Here is a 24,549-nt window from a genome sequence, read left to right as displayed (position 1 = left end):
GCAATTTAGCACAGCCAATCCACCTACTTTGCACATCTTTGGACCGTGGGAGGAAACCGGAGTACCCAGAGGAAACTCACACAGACACAGGAAGAATATGCAAACGTCACACAGAGAGTCGCCTGAAGGTGGAATCAAACCCGGGTCCCTGGCTCTGTAAGGCAGCTGTGCTAACCACTGAGCCGCCCTGGATATGATGGAGTTACCTTTCCCAGCAGGAAGGGCACAAGACACAACTGAGCTGGGCAGCACTTCTTCCCCACCCCACAGGATGCTCGTCATGACTGAGACTGGCATTCCCCACCAACTCTGCCAGCTGGCAGTGGTCACTATGTGCCCAGGGACAAACAATGTCACCAGCAGGTGGCCTGGAACCCGATGAGTAAAAAGTCCTTGGCACAGGTGTCAGGCAGCAGTGCCCAGAGCTCCACTCTCAGAAGGTCCATGACAGACAATTCATCAATGAAGGAATGCAGCCTGTAAAAATTTTATATTTAAAGTCATTGAGGAGACATGGTTTTCACTCCCTTCATTTACTCGCTATCCCAAATGGTCTTTGAGAAGGTGGCAGTGAACTGCCTTCTTGAACTACTGCAATCTATTACATCCACAATACTGTTAGGGAGGGTGGGTCACGGTTTTGATCCAATGATACTGAAGCAATGATAATACAATTCTAAATCAGGACGGTGAGTGGCTTGAAGAGGAATTTGAAGATGCTGGTCCTATGTACCTTATGCCCCTGTCCTTCTAGATGGCAGTGGCTGTAGGTTTGGAAGGTGCTGTCTAAGGAGCATTGGTAAATTGTTAAATGGTGCATCTGATAGATGGCACACAGTTCTGCTCTGTATATTGGTGGCAAAGGCGTTTACATGTTTATGGGTGTGGTGTTGTGGATAGTGTCAAGCTTCTGGTGTATTGTTGGAGCTGCACTCATCCAGGCAAGTAGGAAGCATTCCATCATACCTGACTTGTGCCTTGTAGATGGTGGACCGCAGGAAGTGAGTTACTCAATACAGGATTCCTATCTTCTGACCTGCTTTTGTAGCCAAAGTGGCTTGTCCTGTTCAATTTTTGATTTATGCTAACTCCCAGATATTGACAGTGAGGGAATTTAGCAATAATGATACTGCTGAACATCAAGAGGAAATGCTTAGGTTCTCTGTTGTTCGAAATTATCTTTGCCTGGGATTTGTGTGGAGTGAAAGTTACTTGCCACTTATCAGCCAAAGTCTGGATGTTGCCCAGTTCTTGTTGTTTGTGCCATCCAGAAGATGCACTGTTTAGAAATTTATTGATGCTCCGTAGACACGCCTTCCAAACCCACTACCACTGCCAACTGAAAGGACAAGGGTGTCAGATACATGGAAATATCAACACTTACACATTTCTGCTCAAGCCACTCACCATCCTAATTTAGAATTATATTAGCATTCCTTCAGTACTCATTTTGACATGAATGGGCTGCTCCAGTAACTGAACTGTCACAAATAGGGCTGATCATTATGCTATCAGCAGCACACATCTCCATTTCTGGCCTTATGATAGTGGGAAGATCACTGATGAAACAGCTGAAGATGGCTGGGCTAAGGATACTACCCTGAGGAATTCCTGCAGAGATGCCCTAGTGCAGAAATGATTGACCTCCACCAAACATAACCATCTTTATGTTGGTCATTACTCCAACCAGTGGTAAAGTTTCCCCTCTCACCATACCCCCAATTCTCATTCAGTCTAATTTTCCTTGTGTTCTTTGATGCCTCACTTGGTCAACTGTTGTCTTGATGCCAAGTGCTGGAATGTGAGGACAGCTAAAAGGTTGTTCAAGTAATCAGGATGCCAGTGATTATGCAATGTTAGAGATCTGCCTTCTATTCACAATTAAGGAGAATGTCAACTTTTGGTTGTCCAATGGCATTCTCAAAGCTGATGGGCACCTCAAAGCTGGAGTACATTATTAACCTCTAATTAACTTTAACTTTTAGCTGCAGTGTTCCTTTAAGAGGCTGGTATCCTTTAATCTAGTTTAATTTAACTTTAAGTGGCTTAAAGGGCTTTCCACGAACAATCAAGAAAGGTTCTTGCTGAGTACTGGTAGTGCCAGTCCCTCTGAACCAGAACATCCAGGATCATGTCTTATGTGCCATATACGTTTATCATAACATGTCCAACATGTTGATCAAAAATCTTTTTGCTTTTAAACATATAATCCAATTCTGACTATCTCTTTAGTGACTCAGTGAGGCTGCATTTTGAGTTGATTGCTCTGTTGACTTCACAAGACGCCAAAATACTTTCACTCAAAACCTCATTTTCCCCATTTGCAAAGGCAGAAAGTCACTTGGACTGCAAGCTGTGACACTGACACACCTTCACACAGAAAACAGAGGTTACGAGGGCAGGGCCTTCAGGGGATCTGCTTCATGCCAAGGCCATACAGTAATTTTCCTGGGAAACCTTACATGAGAATTGGATGGCCAATGTACGTGGGAAGGGAAGCTGACACGTTTTAAGCTACTCCTGCAGTCGTACCATGTCCCTCAAGCCCCTGCAAAGTTGCTGTCCTCTAGACAACCAGACAGGTGTGTCACAGCCCTCTGCATGGGCCTAACCTTAATGAGGAAGTTTGTAGGAGTGAAACATGCTTTAACCAAGGTAGTATACTTTCTTTCATTGTTCTGTGAATTTTGCTACAAATTGAGGAAGCGAGCCAAAGGTCAAACCAGCAGCTTTTATTGTGCTCTTACTAATATAAAAGGGCTATATAAGGCAGTTGAGATGACTCCATCTGCAACACAGCAGCCACTAACAGTGGCTGCACAGCCTCTACAGGGAGGAGTAACAGGGCACAAGACACTTGGGAGAAGAGCTTTTCTTGGAAAGGAATCTCCAAGTTTAGGTGCAACTATCTATAACGTGCCACTGCAGATGATGACTTGGAATGTCACGAGTCATTCTGCCACATTTATTCCAGCTGCTGGATGAAGAATTTGGCCATATGGACTAAGTGGTAATCTCAACCTGGGAGATCTGAAGGTACTACTGCCCATGATCCCTTTGCCTATGGATTGTTTCAGGGAATGAGTGGGTATGCCTATAGTATTTCATAGTCATTAATCAGAAGTGCATCTGAGATGGCTCTATGTGCAAAACTTTACTTATTCATCTCACTTTCCCTGAACAAGACCAGTAAAGCAACAAGTACATTAGGATTTTCAATCATCACTGGTTTGCTACAGATGGAGGATGCAATCAGGATGGGGCATTTAATCTTGAATCAACAGTCTTTGTGAACAGGAAAAGATTCCAATTACTCGGTGTTCAAATCATTTTTGACCAAAACAGCTAGAAATTGCAGTTCTACACTGGATATCCAGAGATGATGTCACAGTTAAGGATATGAGTCAAAGATAACAAAGTGTGAAGCAGGCCAAGCAGCATCTCAGGAGCACATTTCGGGCCTAGACCCTTCATCAGAGAGGGGGATGGGGAGAGGGAGAGGGTTCTGAAATAAATAGGGAAGGGGGGAGGCGGACCGAAGATGGACAGAGGAGAAGATGGGTGGAGAGGAGAGTATAGGTGGGGAGGTGAGGAGGGGATAGTCAGTCTGGGGAGGACGGAAAGGTCAAGGAGGCGGGACGAGGTTAGTAGGTGGGAAATGGAGGTGCGGCTTGAGGTGGGAGGAGGGGATAGGTGAGAGGAAGAACAGGTTAGGGAGGCGGGGACGAACTGGGCTGGTTTTGGGATGCAGTGGGGGGAGGGGAAGAGCTGGGCTGGTTTTGGGATACAGTGGGGGGAGGGGATGAACTGGGCTGGTTTTGGGATGCGGTGGGGGAAGGGGAGATTTTGAAGCTTGTGGTCCACATTGATACCATTGGGCTGCAGTGTTCCCAAGCAGAATATGAGTTGCTGTTCCTGCAACCGTCGGGTGGCATCATTGTGGCACTGCAGGAGGCCCAGGACGGACATGTCGTCTAAGGAATGGGAGGGCGAGTTAAAATGATACGCGACTGGGAGGTGCAGTTGTTTACTGCGAACCGAGTGAAGGTGTTCTACAAAGTGATCCCCAAGCCTCCGCTTGCTTTCCCCAATGTAGAGAAAGCCACAACGGGTACAGTGGAGATGAGTCAAGAACGGATTACTTGCATGTTGAATTACCATCACTGTAGATCCAAATCGAAGGAGCAGATTGACATGTTGCAGCTCATAGAAGTGGAAGCATTATCAGTGAGAATGCTCAGGATCACAAGAATACAGGTAAGGCTCATTGCAGTGCAGCCCAGACAGTGAGGGTGAAAGGCACACAGCAAGGAGCAGTCTTGCAAGATCAAACGACTCGGTAACATTCACCCTAATGTGACTCATATGTCTTTAGTGCAAGACCATTCTCGCATAAGCATCCAAGAGGAGTGGAAGTGGTCACTGCAACACAGCTTCCATGGTGTTAACATTGGTCCAGGGCAGTGTGTGCATACACAATTTAGTCCTTCCAGAGATAAGGTCATCAGAGCCACATTTAAGGAAAAATCAACATTTTATTGACAAGTTAAATCAAACAGTAAAAAAAACTCAATCCTTGAGAAGTGCAGTGTGCAGCAAGTAGAGGGCACAAGCCAGCTAAGATTATGAAATTACAGGATCAGAAAAAAGTCATAACCCAGTTCCGTCATCTTGGAAGCAGGTGCCTGTAAGGCTCTCTCCGGCCATGTCAAATTATTGACATGTCTCTGTTTCTTTGATTGGCATTGTGGCCCATCTCAAGATCCAAATCCTCATCTTCCTGTTTGGAGGTTTCCTCTCACTGCTGTAACTTCTCTTCTGACTTCTACCTCCATTCTTTGATGAATGGCACAGCATAGTACTGTGATGTGAGGCAGTGTGTCTCAGTGCACTGCATTAAACCACCCGACCAGACCAGGCATCAGCAACTTATCTTCAAGGCAGCCATAATCTGTTCTACAATGGTCCGACTGAAATGTGGGCAACATTGTATTCCTCCTTGGCAATGTTTAAGGATTTTTTTTAAAAAGTCTCACCAGCTAGTGTGAAGTGGCTATTTCCTTCGTCGCCCAGTATCTGGGCAAAGACATTTACAAGAGGCTGCCTGCTTTCTGCAAGTATTGAGTGTCAGAGGCCTTTGGCATTTCTTCCTTCATGTGTCAGTGATAGGCTCACCTCAGTTTGTCTTTGTGTCTACTTTATGTACTGTACCTAATGAGGTGACAGCATCTGTGCTAGCAAAGGGTGCAAGTGAATATCTCGGCCTCGGAAATAGCCTAGTGGAGAGGGGCTCAGACTACAGACTCTTCTGCCGCGTCAAGTTCTACATGCCACTAGAGCTACAGAAGGGAAGACAAAGAACTAGGTGGTATAGACACAGGTGAGCTTATACAGAGCAATGTGCTCATGAACATTCGAAGAGAGCAGTGTACAATGTTACGTCTTAAATTCTGGCCAATTGGTGTGTCTCCATCACCAGGGAATTGGTCCTAGTCCCCAGCGAGCACAGCGATACTTTCCTCAAAAGGAAGTGAGGCTCTGGATATGAGGCAAGCCCCCTGCCTTGATTTTCTCTGCACTGCTTTCCAGTCCTTTGGTGTGGGCCAACAGCACTGAACTGTGTTGCAATATCAACTCAAGCTGCATGTGACTGTTGAGGTGACCTCTTGATGGAGTCACCTGAGAAGAAGATTGTCCATCTTTCAGTGACTCTGTCCAGCAGCATCTGGAAGATCGAATCTGTGAATCCAGGAGCCAGCTTCGACTTCGTAGGGGCATCTCTGGGGCTCTCGGGGCAGCCACCATGTGGAGATATTTCTAGCTTGCAGTGTCTGAGTTGATATCTGGCTAGACTTTAAATGCACTGCTAGATCCTTTGCTAGTGGCGAGAACTTCCATCTCACATGAATCGGTGAGTCACTTCCACAAAATCTCACTTCCAAAGATAACGAAGTATTAAGGTTCTGATCAAGTGACATTCACACCAGACATTGGTGGGTGTGACATCTTGCCCAATACCATACTTCACTATCAAAATGGAAAATTGCAGTCTAACGGTGTTTTGTAGAGATCAGATGTATTTTGACTTCAGGTGTAACAGTAAAATACATTTATTTTAAATGCTACAGAATGACTTTTGTAATGAAAATGTAGAGACAACTCACTGATGATTGTACAAATTTCACTTTTTGAGCAATTGGTCTTTTGGTGCCAAAAAAAAATGAAATACGTACAAAAATAAGAAAACTGCATGTGTAACTGATAAATTGGTGAAAAGAGACAACAATGCATGTTTTAAGGGTCGTATGCAACTTCATGCATATCATTAGACTGTCAAGTTGTACAATAAATAAATGATCCTACTATCACTGTTGCTAGTCTACAACTACAGGCTAAATTGGTCTGTTGTGCAAACCTGAAATGTGTAAAGCTTTTACACCAAGGTTTATGTGATCTCATTGTGACTGTGTTAAAAATATTTTTGTCCTCGTTTAGTGACTATTTCTCTGAGTCCAGTCAGGAAAAACTAAACAGTTTCAAAAAGCTGAATGCAGTTCATGCTCCTGTGTCAAGCTTATTTTGCTCCAGTGTTCTCCATTTTACTGGGTTACAGCCTGGAGAGAAGAATGATTTAACTTTACATGACATCACTGGTTTGATTCTATTTGTAGATGACTGACAATTCCATGTTAGATTTAATTCGTGGACATCCAAAATCCAGGATGTCCTGAAAACTCATTCCTGGGATACAAAATGGTGCCTCCATATAAATCGGAAAAGATCTAGCAGATAGAAAGTCAACTCAAGAAGAAACTGATCTGTTTGAAATTCCTAATAGGAAAATATTTCTTGGAAAAAACAGTTAACATTACTTTATACTCACACATGGCAAGATATACATACAATTCATTTGTCTTCTGGAATGCTTCAAAACTATTTTCAAATTGTTTTGTTTTAAATGCTCACATGAAGAATTAAGTTACAGACGCCGGCAAATGTATAATTATATCGTACAATTATTTTACTATAATTATTGATAGATTTCCTTAATATACTAAAGATGCGAAACAAAATCTATTATGAAGCTCTGCCACTCAAAGAATGGAGGAAGAGTCTATGGAGGGACAGGAAAATTTCAGTTGTAACCGAAATTAATAGACAAATGCTGTTTATTTCATCGGCATTGGATATTCTTCCCTCAAGGCAAGGACAGACATTCTCAGGGATTGGGAAATGGGACTTAGCCACAAATTGTAAATTTAACAAAATAGAACCCGCAAGCATGATTTTAAGAATACTGATTTTCATGCAGGTATGAAAACAGATTGTTAACAAGATGTTCAATTGTGAGTATTTTCCAGCAGAGCTCAATTTTGTCGTCAGAAATATGTATTATCACTAACGATCACAACGTCCAAAAACACAGAACACCATTTTCCACACAGATGCTGATGAAGCCCAGCTCTATTTTACTATCATAATTCGTGACACCTCCAATACCTCCAAAAATGTTCTAACTGCCTGTCCAACATCAAGTATTGGCTGTGCAGAAAGATCCTCCAAAAAAAAATTGAGAATACTGAAACCATTTATTTTGGGTCATACTACAAACTCCATTGGTTAGCCACCAACCTCATTCCTCTCAGTGTCTACTGTCCCAGACTGAATTGTACTATTTACAGCTTTTGAGATGTCTTGACCCCATCACAATGTTCCAACCACATGTGCACACCATTGCAAGAAATTCTTATTTCCACCTCCTTAATAATGTCCTTATTTAAGCTGCTGAAACTCTCAAAATGCTTTTGTTACCTCTTTTGTGACTAATCCAAGGCATTCCTGGCCAGTTACCCACTTTTGTAAATGTGAAGCCATTCAAAACTGCACTGCCCATGCGCTAGCCACCTGTCCTCATATGACCTACAATGGCTCCTGCTCAAACAATAACTGGGGTGCAAAATTCTCATTCTTGTTTTCAAATCTTTCCATTGCCTCCCTAGCCCCAAACTCTCTAAACTCAAACCCGACATTCATGAGATATCTGTGCTCCTCAAATCCAGGCCTTTAATTCACAATTTCAATCATCCCATCACTAGCAGACGTACTCAAATTTGCTGAGACACTGGAATCTCCTCTTTGAACATCTCCACCTCTCAATCTTTAAAACTTATCTGCTTCTTCAAAAAGCATTTTGTCATCCACCATAATATCTCCTTCGAATGGCTTGAGGTAACATTTCACTTCCTGTGAAGTGCTTAGGAATACATTACAATGCCAAATGTGCAATGTAAAAATAACTTGTTGCTGTTCATGGTGGTGATTGTACCAATTTCTGTTCAAATAATTCATCTTTAAACTTGTGACCCTGAGTGTCAGCTGTTACATGTGCACTAGTAAGTCAATGAATTTTTCTAACTCAGTGTAGATATTTCCTAATCAACAAGGCTAGGAAGAGTCCAAGTGGCACACCTCAGGTAATAATTGGATAAATTAACCACACGATCATGCAATCCCAACTGACGTTGTTTTATTTGCAATGGCAATGCCTTTGCACTAAACCAAGTAAGTTGACTATTTGCCCAAATATCCCGGCACAACAGTTATTTGGTAGGGTCCATCAATCAATTTTTTCGCAGCAAATGATATTAGTTATTTCATATTTTGAAAACTTTTTGTTTTTGTACACCTCTAGTTTTGCTTAATGTTTAACAAGTGATGTTAATTCAAGAACAGTGATCGAGAAAATTACATACTTTCTACAGCAATTTTTGTAGCAGAAATGATTCTACTCATTTCTCTAAACAATTCTGTCAACAGTTTGGAGTTCTCACTAAACACACATCCTATATGCCACAAGACCGTAATTAGTTATGCAGGGGTGTGACTCCAAATGAAGGTGTTGGCATTGTAGCACTCTGTGAAAATATTAACTATGAGTTAACTCCAATTTTCTCTTCTCTAATTAAATGCACATGGTACTAATGAGCTAACCTACTGTTCCTTGATAGCACTAATTAGCTGAGAGGAGAGCATACACTCACACTGCAATTTAAACCTAAAAATAAGGTTCAAAATATGCTAATTGCTGATATAATTTAAAACAGAACAAGTTGAGGAAATTGTCATAATAAGGGGAATGGACCACATTTTGGCAAGATAGTAAGCATTTCTCTCTGTTCCTGCCTTGATGCAAAACAACACAAAGGGATGTTTTGATTGGTGTTTTGCAGGGTCACTAAGTTCCTGTCTTTCCAAGTAAACAAGAAGAATGATTCAACATGAGCATCAAGAATTGCAGTATGTACCATTACCAGCTCCATGTACAGTCAAATTATTTATGATTTCCTCTTTTAAATAGTAACAAATGAAAATGTTTTCCACACTTAATGCAAATCATTGTAAACATGCTTTTATAGAACCTGCAAAAGACAGCTTCATAGTGTGGGCCCTGTACATGTAATTCACCCAGTGTTCCTCCATTCGATCTCAGAGTTAATTTTGTTTTAACAGTTCAAGGGACTGATACAGATCTGCAGTGATGAGTAAGTAAAGGTTGTCTACCCCACTCTTACAGGTCAAAACTCCAGCAGTAGGTGCAATCATCTGTGGGCATCAGTCCAGATGTAGCAGGTCTGCTCAAGCCTGCCAGTGAATGTTCAGTAAATGGCAGAAGTGGATTTACTTTCTCATCTTATATATACTTGTCAAGCATATAATGCATATATTGAGCTGGTTATGCATATTATCATTGCTTAACAACAGAATGTTGTTTTATAGTTCATGTAGTTTATGGTATACAAAATTTATATCATTTAACAAGCAGCCTCTCTTCACCTCAAGTACTGAATGTTGGTAACTTAAACAGAGTCTTAAAAGTCATGCTGTATACCATAACCTATTTGAAGAAATCATATGCAGGGCCAATTATATGAATCTTATTTTACCATTTGTGCGTGCGCACTGGAACATAATATTCACTTTAAGTGCTTGAGTTTCTGAAGATTTTCAATTATTGCTGTTACAATGGATCAGTAATAGCCTGCTGACCTGCAATGTTCGCTGTTTGTCGTTTCCCTTTGGAGATTTCAGACCGCTGGTTTGCTGCTGAAGAAGAAGCTGTCTTGCTGCTTGTAGTGCCTGCAAGCCAAAAAAACATTATTATTCATAAAGTTTGTTTCCTTAAGCTGTGATCTCAATTTTATGACTAATGTCACAGTAATTTTGGATGAACATAAAATGAAGCTACTTTGTGTTTGAATCTACCTTTTTCTACAACAGTCAGTACTTTTCTCTTCAATGTTTATTTTCACCTTATACAGTCATCAGTTATTACTACATCAGGTAGTTTTCCTATGCTTTTAGAAGACAGTCAAATATTTCTTGACACAAGTTTCTTTTTAAAAGCTACAGCTGACCATGAAACTGCAACATATGCAGTCAAGAGTTTCTGCTGAACACCACAGGAAGAGCAAATCTTATAGTACATTACAAACTGATGTAAACTGCATCAATAGACTTATTTCCGCTAGGGATTCATCCACTGAGTGTGTGTTCAACAGAAATGACCCCCTCCCCCTCTTATTACCATAGATTTGCATATTCATAATATCATTTTGGTGCAGAAGCGCAAGACTTCAAATGTTACTGGAAGCTGTAATTAAAATTGACAAATCAACATCAGATATCTTGGAAGTGGATTAACGCGGATCCTGTACTGTAGATTGCAGGCAGGGAAAATGCTTACAATATGAAAAAACTAGGGTCCTCATTTTGATGATGAAAAAGAAGAGATGTTGCAACAAATTAAGACAGTTGATTATTTTACTGGTAATTGTCATCAATGATTATGTATAGGTTTTCAGATAAAATTGTATGTTGTATACTTTTATGCCACAGCAATTTTAAATACAAGTATTGTGACAGTAAAGTGCAAGTAGATTGTCTGCAATAAAGCACTAGGATTTTAATTTTTCCGGATGTACCCTGGGGTGCAAAAAGTATAGTTGAAAATTATATATGATGCTGTTGTCAGTAATAAGCAAATGTTAGCAAAAATATTTGGACACAAACACAAAAGAATGCCGGTACTCAAAGGTCTAAATTGCTGCGATATTACAAAATGATGATGCAAAATAGTGAAAGCTTAATGTTAAGTTGGTTAGTTTAATAAGAATCAACCTCCTAACAATAAGCAAGAAACAGGTACTACCCATCAAAAACTCCTTGCAACAGACCCCAGAAATATGCCTTGGTCGGTAGAGATCCATGGAGTCATCAAAAGCAAAATCGTTAGCACATGATGTGTGATAAAAAATTTAGGTGCACAGAGTAAAGATTCACTTGATCAATCTGCTTTCAAAAAAACATCCGATTCACCTCTGATGGGGTAAAGCACATTTTTGATTAGAATCAAGGGGTTGGTTTTCTAGTACTTTCTAGTATCCATGACAACAGTTGCTTTGACAGGATGTGCATATGGCATTACACTGCCAGCTGGTGTGAACAATGTTTGAACTACTGCATTGAGATGCTGAGCAAACAGAAAAAAGTTGCCACGTCTTAACCCTCAGGGAAGCCAGTCATCCCCTGATCAATTATGAAAAGACAGAGAGGGCTGCTACAGTCTGGCTCCAAGCAAGTTTTTTGAGAAGGCAGGCAGACGCACAAAACCAAAGTAAACAAACTGAGTGCAGCAGCACCATCTCCTAACAACATTGATTTGTCTAGCCATAGAAAGCTCTGGTAACAATTTGCTAAGCATATTCCTAGCATTTGGAGACTTTTGCAAAACAATCACTTTACTGTTAGATCGCCTTTTTTCAAACAGCACATTCTGGGGAAAGTTCAACTTCATACCGATGATATTCAGTAATGTTTAATATATTTTGTTACATCATTCAATTTGATAGTTCTTCTCAGTAGTATTGTTTTTCAATGGTAAAATGATGAGAATTGGCAAGTGGCCACACTTTAAGGCACTCCATTCATCATATATTGTGTGGCTACATGTATACTGCACAACAAAAGACAGTACGATTTATGATGATCAAGTTTTATGGAATAAGCTAAATCATTGTGACTGTTTTACATTACTCCATTTTATGTATTTTAGATAATATAAAACACTTTTTTTTTACTTCTTATGAACCAACACTTTGTGTGGCCTTTTAAAAACGTAAGGCTTAAAGTACCATTGGATGAAGGTACAATTGTCAGCCTTGCAAGAAAAGGAATTAGATATCTTTACAATTTAATAGTGACCAATACGATGCTGTTAAGATTCCGACGATGGACAACACCCAGAATATTTTCAGCTGTTCCTCTCTGCAGATAATAACAAAGCTGCAAGGTGTTTGAAACTTTTTTTTCATGTTGAGTTTTCTAGTATTTCTAGATTTTTTTTTAAAAGAATTCAACTAGCGGTACATGTTGAAAGCTGAGGTGAGTTTTGTATTTCAGTATTTTAGTTTCTTTCAGTATCTAACAATCTCCATAAAACTGAATGAAAATCCAACCAACTGAGACTGAAATATATTAATAACAAGTCGCAGAAAGGCAACACATTTATTTAGTGGCTCAATAATTCTCAGCTTACTGAATTCAGTAAAATCCAATCTTTAGGCCTAAGACAGCTCCTAATGTGCTTACTCTTGAAGCCAACTTGAGATATGAACAAAGAGGTACCCAACTTTGAAATATAAGCTGCTGTTCCAAATAAACTACTGGCTTTGCAAGATAGTCAGAAGAAGCAAAGAGGAACACAAAATTGCAAAGGGAAGCACTCACAACAAAGAACCTTTCCATTCTTTGAGTTATTCAAGTAACATTAAGCTAATATTAAGGTTTATATTGCTGCTTGCATCCTGAAAGTAACTGCATGGAGATAGACCATGTGTTTATAAATTTTACTGTGTACATTTATTTCATAGGCTGTTTAAAATGATCTTAGAAGATAAGATTTATGTAGTTCCTGCATGGTTTTTAATTCTGTATTTGTTTAAAAATTTGAATCTGACATCCAATGGAATGAACCAAATTCTTTTGATGCAGTGAAGTAGAAGACTTTATTTTGTTTACATAATTTACAAACACATGAGCACACTAACTGACAATATAACATTTAAACAAGAATCAATCAAGTCCGTAGGTCTGCTGCAATTTCTTTTTAAGTCAATCTGAATCTATTCACATCGTTACATTCCAGACAATGGGAAAATATTATTAACCTAATTAGGAAGGCAGTTAATGTAAAAACACAAATATTTGAATACCATGCCGTGTAAAACCTAATGAGTGCATCATGAAGCAATATTAATTGCAATCAAGTGATACTTGATACGGTTGCAATGCCTGAAAGTGCTTTCATGTAAAATGAAATCTGTGCAAAATGAATACTTCTAATAATGTAATTCAACCATGAGCCAACAAGGACTATTTGTACACCTAATCTATCATTCATTTTAATCTTGCTTTATAATATGCAGCGTTAAATATTTAAGCACATTTTTTACAGATGTTACCTGACACATGCATTTTCAAAAGCTGCAACTGAAAATTCATCTTAAACTAATTTCTAACAAGACGTAGTTTACATCTTTTGATATGTAAATATTATTGTATTTTCATATTCTAATGGCAACATGTGCTTTGAGTATAAAAGGTGTAAACTACAAAATAAGAACTTAGTTGAGGTCTGTAAAACTTTGTTTTCTAGTTGTGAAATATCTATTGCTCAGAAACCTTTTATAGTTTGAATAAAGTTATGACTTACCACTTCTGTAGCATCATTCGGAAAATAGTAAAAGAGTAAGAAGTAAATTATGGTCTTTTTAATTATAACAAAAAGGTAAATACAATTTTCTGGAAGTAAGATGCTGGTTATGACTACAACTGAAAAATATGCCTGTTTAACCTATCAGCATGTCATATTTCAGACGTTAAAATGAAAAATGACATCTACACCCATTAATATCTTCAATGTATAAACAGCACAGTACGACACATTCTGGAGAGCTCAGCTGAAGGCTACAAAATCTCTCCCTCTCTCAAACATAAATAATGAGGCACTCAGAAGCATATTTGATGTTGATATTCATCTCTGAGAAAAACACTGCAGCCCAGGCTTCTTATGAAAACAGATGCAGCCCGAATGAATCTCCTGTAATTGGTTTCAGATAGCAAGGTCAGAAGAAATGCAATACAAGAAACTGTTATGAGGAACAGGGAGAAACACGAATGTTTACACAGGCACTCCCCAGTGCACACTGACAGGGTAAGTACTCTTTCCAAATAGCCAGTCTGAAAGAAAATTTACCATAAGGCAAGCTGATGCCTACCTCCTTCTATTTTATTTGAATTTGCCAATAATCTGACCAATAAAACTGGACTGCACAGCAAACAAATCAAAACAAAACTGGTTACTTGTCGTTACCCCAGAATATCAAGGAATTCAATCACTTTAGTAAGGACTCTTTCATAACAAGACAGATTCAATTTGCATGTATGTGTCTTTATTCCTTATGCAATATTCAAGGAATGAGTTAAATGAGATAAATGAATATCAATATTCCAGAAAAAGAAGGCTGAACGTTTGGAATTGCACCTGGTTGTGAAAAGATAAATTAACAAACATGACTTTTTCAAATTTTAAAAATATTTTACTCATTGATAAAGATCCTCAATCTTAATATTTAAATACGGAAGACTTTGTTTTAATCTCTACTACAACTCAAGCTTCACAAAATTAACACTTCACAAAATGCACAGAATTGATAAATAATAATAATTTGCAATATACATGCAACATACATGCAGCAGAAGGAAGATTTCATGGTGACTAAAATAATCACATTTAAAATACTAAGTAGTCAAAACTGAGTGCAGCAGAATCAAGAAGCCATATGGCTTTTATTTCCTATGTCACAAGGTTATGGAAATAGTGTACCATCTTATTGGAAAAAAAGACACAGAACACAACAAATGCCCCTTTTTTTGCTATGAGCATAAACATTGTGGGTTAAGTAATCAAGGCAATGTCTTGAAGAACCAGCCACAGAAAGGGAAAAGAAATTCTTTCTTCCAATACCTTTTCCATACTAGAAAAATGATCTGGTATGAGAGTCAGATCTATACCTGACAGTGCTGTAAAATTACAGTAGCATACATTCTACGTCCCTATCTGCCTGTAGCAATGCTACACTGGTGTTCAACTGGTACGTTAGCTGGAACAGTACTAACTCTGTTGAGAGGCCTGGCTTGTCAACAACAGTGTTATATTTTAGTGGAGAGAGTGAAAACTCAGTTCTATCACAAGCTACATGTTTAGATCTAAATTCCTGAAGCTCTAAAAAAATTGTGAAAACAATAATTTGTGATTGATGAGAGTTTGTACAAGATACCTTGAAGTAAGAAATTTTCCTTTTATTCTTCATTCTTGTACAAACACTTGGATTATGACACAAACTGCCAAATGTGCGTTTCTTCAGTGTACTGAATTATTGGTTTTAACTCCATTCCTGAGATGCAGCACCACACCTAGTCGCTTCAGTCACTGAAAGTGAACTTCACTCACAAAATATTCCCCGCTATGTAAAAAGAAAATCTCAATACACAAATCAAGAAAGGATGAAGCCCAAAATATTACAAGTACAGATAGTTATACACATTTACAGGTAATCGGAAATGTTGAAAACCCGATTCACATTGTTCTTGCATCCTTCACATTTACTAATATTAACCTTTCAAAACTAGTGAGACTTTGGTTTAATTATATCAATTTAAGTCCTCATGCTGATAACAGAATATTGCTATGATTTATTATTTTTGTCAAATAAAGTCTGTCATAAGAATGTGTAGGGTAGGACTTGGCAAACTTATTCTGCTAAAGCAACCTCATCTCCCAGGTTTTATTACATCTGGGCACAGATTCAGAATGATGAATGGAGAAAGACACATACAAACACTTTGCAATGTTGTTACTTCCAAAGAAACAAGTCATTTAATTTCCTCTGACAATCTACACATAAATATATGTGATTTAATTTTTTTTTGTACACTATCTTAATATGATCTAAACTCATTGGCTTCAAATGGGCTAAATCTACACAAAGAATAACCAAATCAGCATGCTTCTAAAGAAACTGAGCTACCAAAATTCTTATTACTTGTAATGACTGTTCAAGTGCTGAAAAAAAAACATTTTGAAAGCATTGCTAGGCCAACAATTGTGTAGGCAAACATTCTATTTTCAACAAAGGCAAGTGATATGTATTTCATCGTTTGATAGTACAGAACGAGTATTGCCAAAATAAGACACTTAGTGACATTTTTTTTTGTCTTTCACTCATCTGAATAATTTGCAAGAATACCGGAATAAGGAAATAAGGAAGCAATCTTCCGCATGAGAGGAAATGCTGATTGCTGGAATTTGTGCTTTGATTGGTGGATGTATTACTATCGAGAATGCACCAATTAATTATGACTGAAAATTAATAGATAGCAAGGTGTAGAGCTGAATGAATGAACACAGCAGGCCAAGCAGGATCAGAGGAGCGGGAAGGCTGATGTTTCGGGTGTTTCCGGCCTAGACCCTTCTCCAGAAAATGGTAGCGTTGGTTTAAATTTTAAAGCAGGCAGGTTGACTCTGAATTGCCAGGGCACTGCCCTGAAAAAGAACCAGCAAACAGCTGTCACCTATTTTGTTAGTTTAAAACAGAGAGCAGCACAGAGACTCAGTGGTTAACACTGTTACTACCTCACAAGCTAGTGACCTAAGTTCAATTCTAGCCTTAGGTGATTGTCTGTGTGGAATTTGCACATTCTCCCCTTGTCTGCATGGGTTTCCTCCCACAATCCAAGTTTTGTGCAGTGCTAAATTGCCTATGGTGTCCAGGGATGTGTAAGTTTGGTGGATTTTGCACGGGAAATGCAGGGTTACAGGGATAAGGTAGGGGCATGGGTCTGGGTAGGATGCTCTTTGGATGTTCAATGTGGACTCAATGGGCTGAAGGGCCTGCAGGTACTGCAGGGATTCTATGATTCCATGCATGAGCCCTCTCTTTCTGCCTACAAAGAGAGGAAAAAATATATCTCTTCATACCTCATCTTATCCATGCCTGAATGAGTGCGGCTCCAAAAACATTCAAAAAGCTGCCAGACAGGCTCATAGTGCCTCAAAGCTGTAGATTTTACTACACAGCACACTATTCTTTGCAGACAGAAACAACACGACCAGATTTTCAATAGCCAACATTAGGACACAGTGGAAAATCTATAAGACGGTAGGGCTGCATGATGATTGACATGTTGAGTGACTAATGGCAGGAATCTGAGGAAGGGGCATAAGCAGGTAGAAAGTCACATGAGGATATTTCCCAGAACATGTCCAGCTAGAGGTGGCAGCGTTATGTTTCAGATCATTTATAAGACATCGTAGCTCTTACAGTGCGGCAGCAGTGTCCCTACCTCTGAACCAGGAGGGACAGGTTCAAGTCCCAACTGCTCCAGAAGTGAGTAATGACAGCTATGAAAAGATCAATTAGAAAATACCTGTATAAACCATCAACAATTGAATTAGCGGTGACAAAACGGTAGTGACAACTCTGTGGGAGAGGTCAAGAGGGATGATGAGATGTATACGGGTTCACCGTATGCAATGCAATACAATGCAATGCAATGAGCATTTACACGTGTAGGGGGAGCACATTGCACAGATTCTCTCCCTTTAGGGTCAGTTTATACCTGGCAAGAATGGAAAAGGTAAAAGCTGGACATTTTAACTCGTTTTACAATTTTTTTTCAGGTACTGGCATTTGAATGAAAGATCAGGACTGTCCCAGAAAAAGCAGGGTGCTGATTATCCTAACCCACCTGCAGTGAAACAAGTAAAATAGGTGACCTACAGCAGATGTTGGTGAAAAAAAATGACCATTCATACCTTGTACAGAACAGTTTAGGTATGTCTCAAGACAACTTTGGAATTTACATATAATTAAATGAACAAAATGTACCTACAACAGCAACACAAACAATATTTGAGAAAAGGGCACACTGTGTTGGTGGCAGATGAGCCAGTACTCATTTACCCAGCATCTGTGATAGGTCATACAAGGGTATACGGCTTCAATATTAAATTCTTTTTGTGTGTTCACTTTCAGTCTTGAAATGCATTATGAAAAGAAAAATCCAACATTCTTATTGATCACAGAATGTTGAATCAGAGCCCTCTTCTAATCAGTACTGATGAATATTCTCATTTTGATAAAATAAGTAAAAATATGAATTGCATTATTTATATAACACTTCTGGTGGCTATAAAGTGCTTTATGTCCAATCAAGTACTTTTGAAGTGTAGTCACTGTCGCAATAAAGGAAACATAGCAACCAATTCATGAACAGCAAACTCCTGCAACAAGGAATGTGATAAAGACCAGATAACCACCCTATGATGTTGACAGAGAATAGGGCTAAGTCCCCTGCTATTACAGTAAAGTGTTACGATCAAGTCAGGATATACTAAAACTTTCCCCGTCTGGGTCTCTTCTGTCTCTTGATCTGATATGCAATAGCTTTCCCTCACACAATTGTTAACATCAACAGCTTATGAAATGCTGGGTTAGAATCCTGTTAGTATTTAAGAGTCATCATCCCATCTCAACTTTTGATTACAAATGAATCTTTCAGCTCATATGCCTCCAAACTCCTGGCAAGATTGAGGTACTAAAGTAGAAGTGGGGTGGGCGTGAGGAGGTAGGAAAGTGTTCTGTTCCTACTTCAAATACATGCAAGTCTTGTTCTCCTCAGGTACGAAGAGTTTAAAATTAGAACTCAGTGTTGTTTTAATGTCCCTTGTTGGAAGTGATACCTTTCTGAGAAAAGTAAGTTGATTTGATACTAAGTTTATATTCTACATCGCTAGTTCACTAAACCACCTTCTATTTTTATAGTTTGTTCATTAACTAAAGATGGGCCAACCATCGAGAAATGGCAACATCATTAACATGTAACATGTTAAACCATCAGTCCTTTATGTAGCTGCTTGTCATGATATCAGAGATAAATGCAGTGATATACAGATTTCTGTAGTTCCCTTAAACGTTAGAAGCGAAAAATGATTTCAGAGTATGGAAAAGCTGACTAGTAATTATTATAGGTTAACCAGATGTATACAGAAGACATCACCTAAAAAACAAACAAATACTGAGTGTGTCTGATATTTGTTGTCCATTCCCACCTAGCCTGGGGAGGCGATGGCTTAGTGGTAATATCGCTGGATTGTTAATCCCGAGATCCAAACAATGAAGAAGGGTCTAGGCCCGAAATGTCAGCTTTCCTACTCCTCTGATGCTGCTTGGCCTATGTTCATTCAGCTCCACACCTTGTTATCTCAGATTCTCCAGCATCTGCAGTTCCTATTATCTCTGATCCAAACAATGTTCTGCGTTGAAATCTCATCATGGCAGATGACAAAATTTGAATTCAATAAAAGTAATCTGGAATTAAGAATCTAATGTTGACCACCAGTTCACTGTTGATTATCAGGAAAAAACCCATCCTGTTCACTAATGTCCTTTGAGGAAGGAAACTGTTAATCTGGCCTACATATATCTCCAAACCTACAGCAATGTCATTAACTCTTAACTGCCCTTTCGGCAATTAGAGATGGACAATAAATGCTGCCAAGCCAGTTTTCAGGAATGAATACATGTGTAAACAGGCCATTCAGCCCAATAAGTCCACACCAACACTCCGAGCAGCATCCCACCCAGACCCATCCTTGTAACCCTGCATTTCGCATGGCTAATACACCTAACCTACATATCCCTGAACACTAACAGTGATTTAGAATGGCCAGTCCACCTAATTTGCACACCTTTGGGCTGTGGGAGGAAACTGGAACACCCAACAGAAATGGGGAAAATGTGCAAACTCCACATGGACAGTCACCTGAGGGCAGAATAGAACCTGGGTTCCTGGCGCTGTGAGGCATCAGTACTAATCAATGAGCCATCTTGAGAAGGTAGTGGTGAACTGCCTTCTTGAGCAGTTGCAGCCCATCTGGTGTAAGTGCACCCAACAAGCTGTTAGGAAGGATTTTCACTCGGTGACAGTGAAAGAATGTCCCTCGAGTTCAAATCAGGATGGTGGGTCAGAATATTCACAGTCCCTAAACAACATGGCCAATGGCAAGACAGTTGGAAAAGGCTAGTTAAGTCAGCAAAAATGAGATTAGTAACATTGAGAAACAGTCTGATTTTTCAACCAAGTATTGAATAGAAAGGTGAGAATCTCACTAGTGAGTAATAAGACTCCTATATGCATACCTTTGCATAGGATTAATACCTTATCTCATCTTATTGATATGTATATCCTGTTTTTCCGAGTGCGAGTTGGAAACTAGACAATGCCAGACATGAAAGTGAGAGGGGGTATTGCTAAGTCCTGTTTGCCCCTTTATCCTCTATATCTTCATCTTGGACAGCTGTCACCAACATCTCTGGGCATGCTCCTTGGGAAGTCACTAAACACACCTACCATCCATGGAGGCATCATGTATCAGCCTCGCTGCATCCTATGGCACATCCCCAACCGACTTACCAAAGAGCCCTCCACTTCAACATTCCCTTCAGAGTACACCAGCACCTTTCATTGTAAAGCTGCTGCCAAAACACTGTGCATTCAGGGTCCAGCACCCATCTTATGGATACCACCAGGGTACATCTCAGGGCTCCTCACTTGCTTTCTGAGCATTTACTCATTTTGCACTTAATTGGATGCTTATACCATCTCTGCTTTGCCTTGCTTTTCTCATTCAAAAAGCTTCATTGTACTTACATCATGACTTGTCATTTGGTGCAAACAAAAAGCCAGGCAGCTTGTGATGATTGTCAGCATTGGTCAGTGAAGAGAGTGGACATATTGTTGTATGATATCAATCTCACACCTACACCATGTGCCAGCATTTTGCAGAGCAAACACTCTGCATGTGCTTCAACAAAACGGTGATGTCTCACACTTTAAGCAGCGCAGTCCTCAGGCAGGACAAAGGGGATAGCTTTCAATCAGGTGTACTGGCACATTAAGCCAAGGGCAGCATTTGACCTCCATCCAGGGGCTTGGTCACTACTAGGTGACTGCTTTGTGCAGCCAGGGTCAGGGATTCCATATCATTCCAGCTTGGGGAGCCAGCCACAGTTCATTCTGCAAGGATTCATCTGGGGGAGCAGCGTCAGTCAGGGCACTGCACAGGGATTAGTCAGGGTCCCAGTCACTTATCCGTTGGAGATGTCTGTCCAAGTCAGTCAGGGGGTGGGTTGTACTCTGTCTTGCGAATCAGCTCAATGAACATTGATGGGGGGTGGGGAGGTTGTCACAGCTCTGTTGGCAAAGTCAATTGTGGGGATTAGATGCAGGGTTCTTGAATGGAGAGGGGATAATAACTGTGAAGGTTAGCAACTCAACATTTGAGGGAGATGGAGATAGATACTGCATTCAAAGGCATGGTTTACTGCATGGGGTGATGATCACATCCAGCCCAGCTTTAATGGTGGGATAATGCAGCATGATAGTTGGCAATAGCTAAGCTGTAGGACTGGAATCAGGAATCAATGTTGGAAGATGAAGTCATGAATGAAAGAAGTGTGTGGGAATGTATACAAGGTCAGCACTGATAGTGGCAAATGGAAATGCAATGAAAAAAGGAACACAGGCATTCAGGGCTTCCTCTTGATTGCCAGGCTGAGCCTACGACCTGCATTTGTCTTCTTCTAATCATGCAAAGTGTAACTGCAATGAAAATAGAAAATGACTAAGACTGCACCAAAGCTGGTGTAAGTGTGGTTTATTTCTGTCTGATCACAGGGGCTGCATTCATGAGCGATGTGAGGCCCTTCATGGGGCAATTGCATTCATCAGACATTTACACAGTCCGTACTGAACTCACCTGTGATATAGTACACTGCATGTGAAATGCATGCAGGTTCCAACAATGTGGAATATAAATCCAGGACACAAACATTCTTGACCATGCTGTTGGTCATTACAGATTGATTGTAGTTATCGCTGCGAAGCATAAGTAATCTCAGGCGCCCTTACAAGTGGCATTCACATAAACAATCCAAGGACCAGTAGGTTTCACAAGGGCATGGAGATGATGGTCTCTCACCATGAACAGTTAGTATTTGATAACATGCAATGCTGCCTTTCTAGAATGATGCTGGTGGTGTAGATGTAGGGGCAAAGTTTCAATATTCCTACTGCATTTACAATCTTCTGATGTATTTGCATGGCTTGTGCTGCGTACATTGGAATAAGGTCCCTATGTCAAAGATCCATCTAGAACTATTCCAATGCCTTCCTCATCCATTTAACCCATGTTCCACTGAATGGAACATTAAACCATCATTTGTTTGTAATCAAATGCTGACTGCTCACAATAACAACAACCTGTTCTGTTTCTGATATTTCGCTCACACGTTCATTGAAACTCTGACTAATACATTCACCTAGGGAGTTATTGCCACAGTGACTGTGGTGCTATGAAGGTGGAGAGAAAGTGAGGAGGAACAGGTGTGTCAACAAGCTCGGCACCACTGGCAACCTCCAGTGGCTGCTGAACAACTTCCACATGTAGGAATCACAAGTGATGGTCCTTACAGGAGGTACAGATGGCCCAGAATCTGTCATTGTTGCTGTCACTTTCTCAGGATAAGTGAGACACAATGTCACCGCAGTACTCCTAAACAGAAAATGTCAAGTAATGCTCGCACGTTGTGCTCTTCAAAACCAGAACAGGGACAGCGGAGATGTGATGAATGCTGAAGAGCTGGGAAATCATGAGCAGTGTTGCAAGGAGGGAGATGAGGTAGAGCTACAGGATGTGATGACCTTCAGCATAAAAGAGTAGTGCACCATCAATAGTAGTGCACAACAAAGCATACAGGGTTTACTCACCACCCGGTACCACTAGATGTGAGCTTGGTGCATTGGTCATTCATTGGCTGTAAATTTTGTCAGGAGGCAAGAAACCCTTATCTGTCCAACCATCTGAAGGCTTTTCAGCATGTGATACTCCCATAACGAACAATGAAAAGATGTTACAATGTGCTGTGCTGGGCATAAGGAAACAAATAGCAATCCTTTGGACAGGGTTCTCAGAAGGAATGCCACTAAGAATGGGTAATCCATATCACTGAAGTTACAATGACCATTGATCAAACAGGTAACATTGTAAAATAGCAATAGATTTACAAATGTGAGCTTGTATTTACAATAAAGTATCAGCTGTGCCTCGATGTGCTCTCAGGAACGTTTGTGTTAGTTCTTCTCCTGCTATGTGAACTGAGAGGGTTAGCTCCTGTTTGACAGTACTTGACCTGGTGCGTGGCTGGATTTTAAAAATGCTACTAGTACCAGGAATCTCGGGAGGTCAATGCAGTGGCATCCACTGTTAAGCACAAGATAACATGAGTGGGCCCTATAGCGGTTTGGTGCGTAACCAATAAAGTGAGCTGCAGAGAAAAGCATGAGTAAACTTATTAGGGCTTACAGAAAGAAATCCTCCAGAAATTGAGACAAATCTGCTCTGGTAAAATTCAGCCTGTGTGGGGCACAGAGGAGTATTTGCAAGTGATGGCACCCTCATGTATCTGCTGTACTTCTCCTTCTAGGGGACAGAAGTTAAATTTTGTAAGATGCTGGCTAAGGAATCTTGTTGCTTCGTTGCAGTTCATCGTATAGCTGCTGCCACTGTGTTTATGTTATGGGAGGGACTGAACATTGAAGGTAATAGATAGAGGGTCAGTCAGGTGGTTTGCTTTGTCTGACATGATCTGAAGCTTCTTGAGCGTTGTTACAACTGCACCCATCCAGGCAAGTGGAGAGTATTTCACGACACTCCTGGCTTGTTACTTGTAGGTGGTGTGCATGGAGTCAGAAGGTTTAAACTCCCAGAAAATCCCAACTTCTAATCTGTGCTTTTCACAATATTTGTACGGCTGGTCAAATCAGTTTCTGGTCAACAGTAACCCCTAGCATGTTGACATTGGAGGGATTCAGTAATGATAATGCCACTGAACATCAAGGTGCAATGGTTGGATTGTCTTTAATTGAAGCCTATCAGCCCAAACCTAAATGTTATTGACAATTCAACTAAAAGATGTACTTAACATCATGCACTTTGGTATATTTTTGATTCTAGGTAGTTAGCTTAGCAATGCTTTCATGTAAATAGATATTAAACGGTTCTATTAAATTCCACACCTGCAGTTGCAGGTCTGCGGCAAATATATTTATTTATTATCACAAGATGTTTAAGCCTTTAAACCATTTAGGTTGATACCTGATTGTAAGGGCTAACAGAGTGCTATTCGACAGCTCCCAATTTTTCTTTATCTTGCAACCATAAATAAGTGATTATTGGATGTCAAATCCAGAAAAATGCACCTCATTAAATCAATCTCCAATCAATGAAAAAAATGACTGCAATTTGTCTTTTTTCCAATTTATTTATATTAAAATATTAGAAATCCATTAAATAAAAATAGAACATTG

At 39.9% G+C, this 24,549-nt stretch overlaps 1 protein-coding gene across 9 annotated transcripts in view; it reads right to left on the bottom strand.

Annotated features, from left to right (window-relative positions):
- foxp2 (forkhead box P2) overlaps positions 1 to 24,549 on the bottom strand; it is a 724,116-nt gene that overhangs the window by 166,925 nt on the left and 532,642 nt on the right. For 7 of the 9 annotated variants that reach the window (XM_048548978.2, XM_048548980.2, XM_048548981.2 and 4 more), the window contains one exon: positions 10,048 to 10,137. In XM_048548978.2, coding sequence (XP_048404935.1) covers positions 10,048 to 10,137 — 90 coding nt within the window. Of the gene's footprint in view, positions 1 to 10,047; positions 10,138 to 10,263; positions 10,346 to 13,771; positions 13,872 to 24,549 lie in introns of those variants that run through there. The other 2 variants (XM_048548987.1, XM_048548985.1) reach the window with 2 other exon arrangements.

This window comes from Stegostoma tigrinum, chromosome 18 (assembly GCF_030684315.1).
Source record: "Stegostoma tigrinum isolate sSteTig4 chromosome 18, sSteTig4.hap1, whole genome shotgun sequence".
NCBI classification, from domain to species: domain Eukaryota; kingdom Metazoa; phylum Chordata; class Chondrichthyes; order Orectolobiformes; family Stegostomatidae; genus Stegostoma; species Stegostoma tigrinum.
The sequence above is the reverse complement of the archived record's forward strand: the minus strand, read 5'-3'. Positions and strand labels throughout refer to the sequence as shown.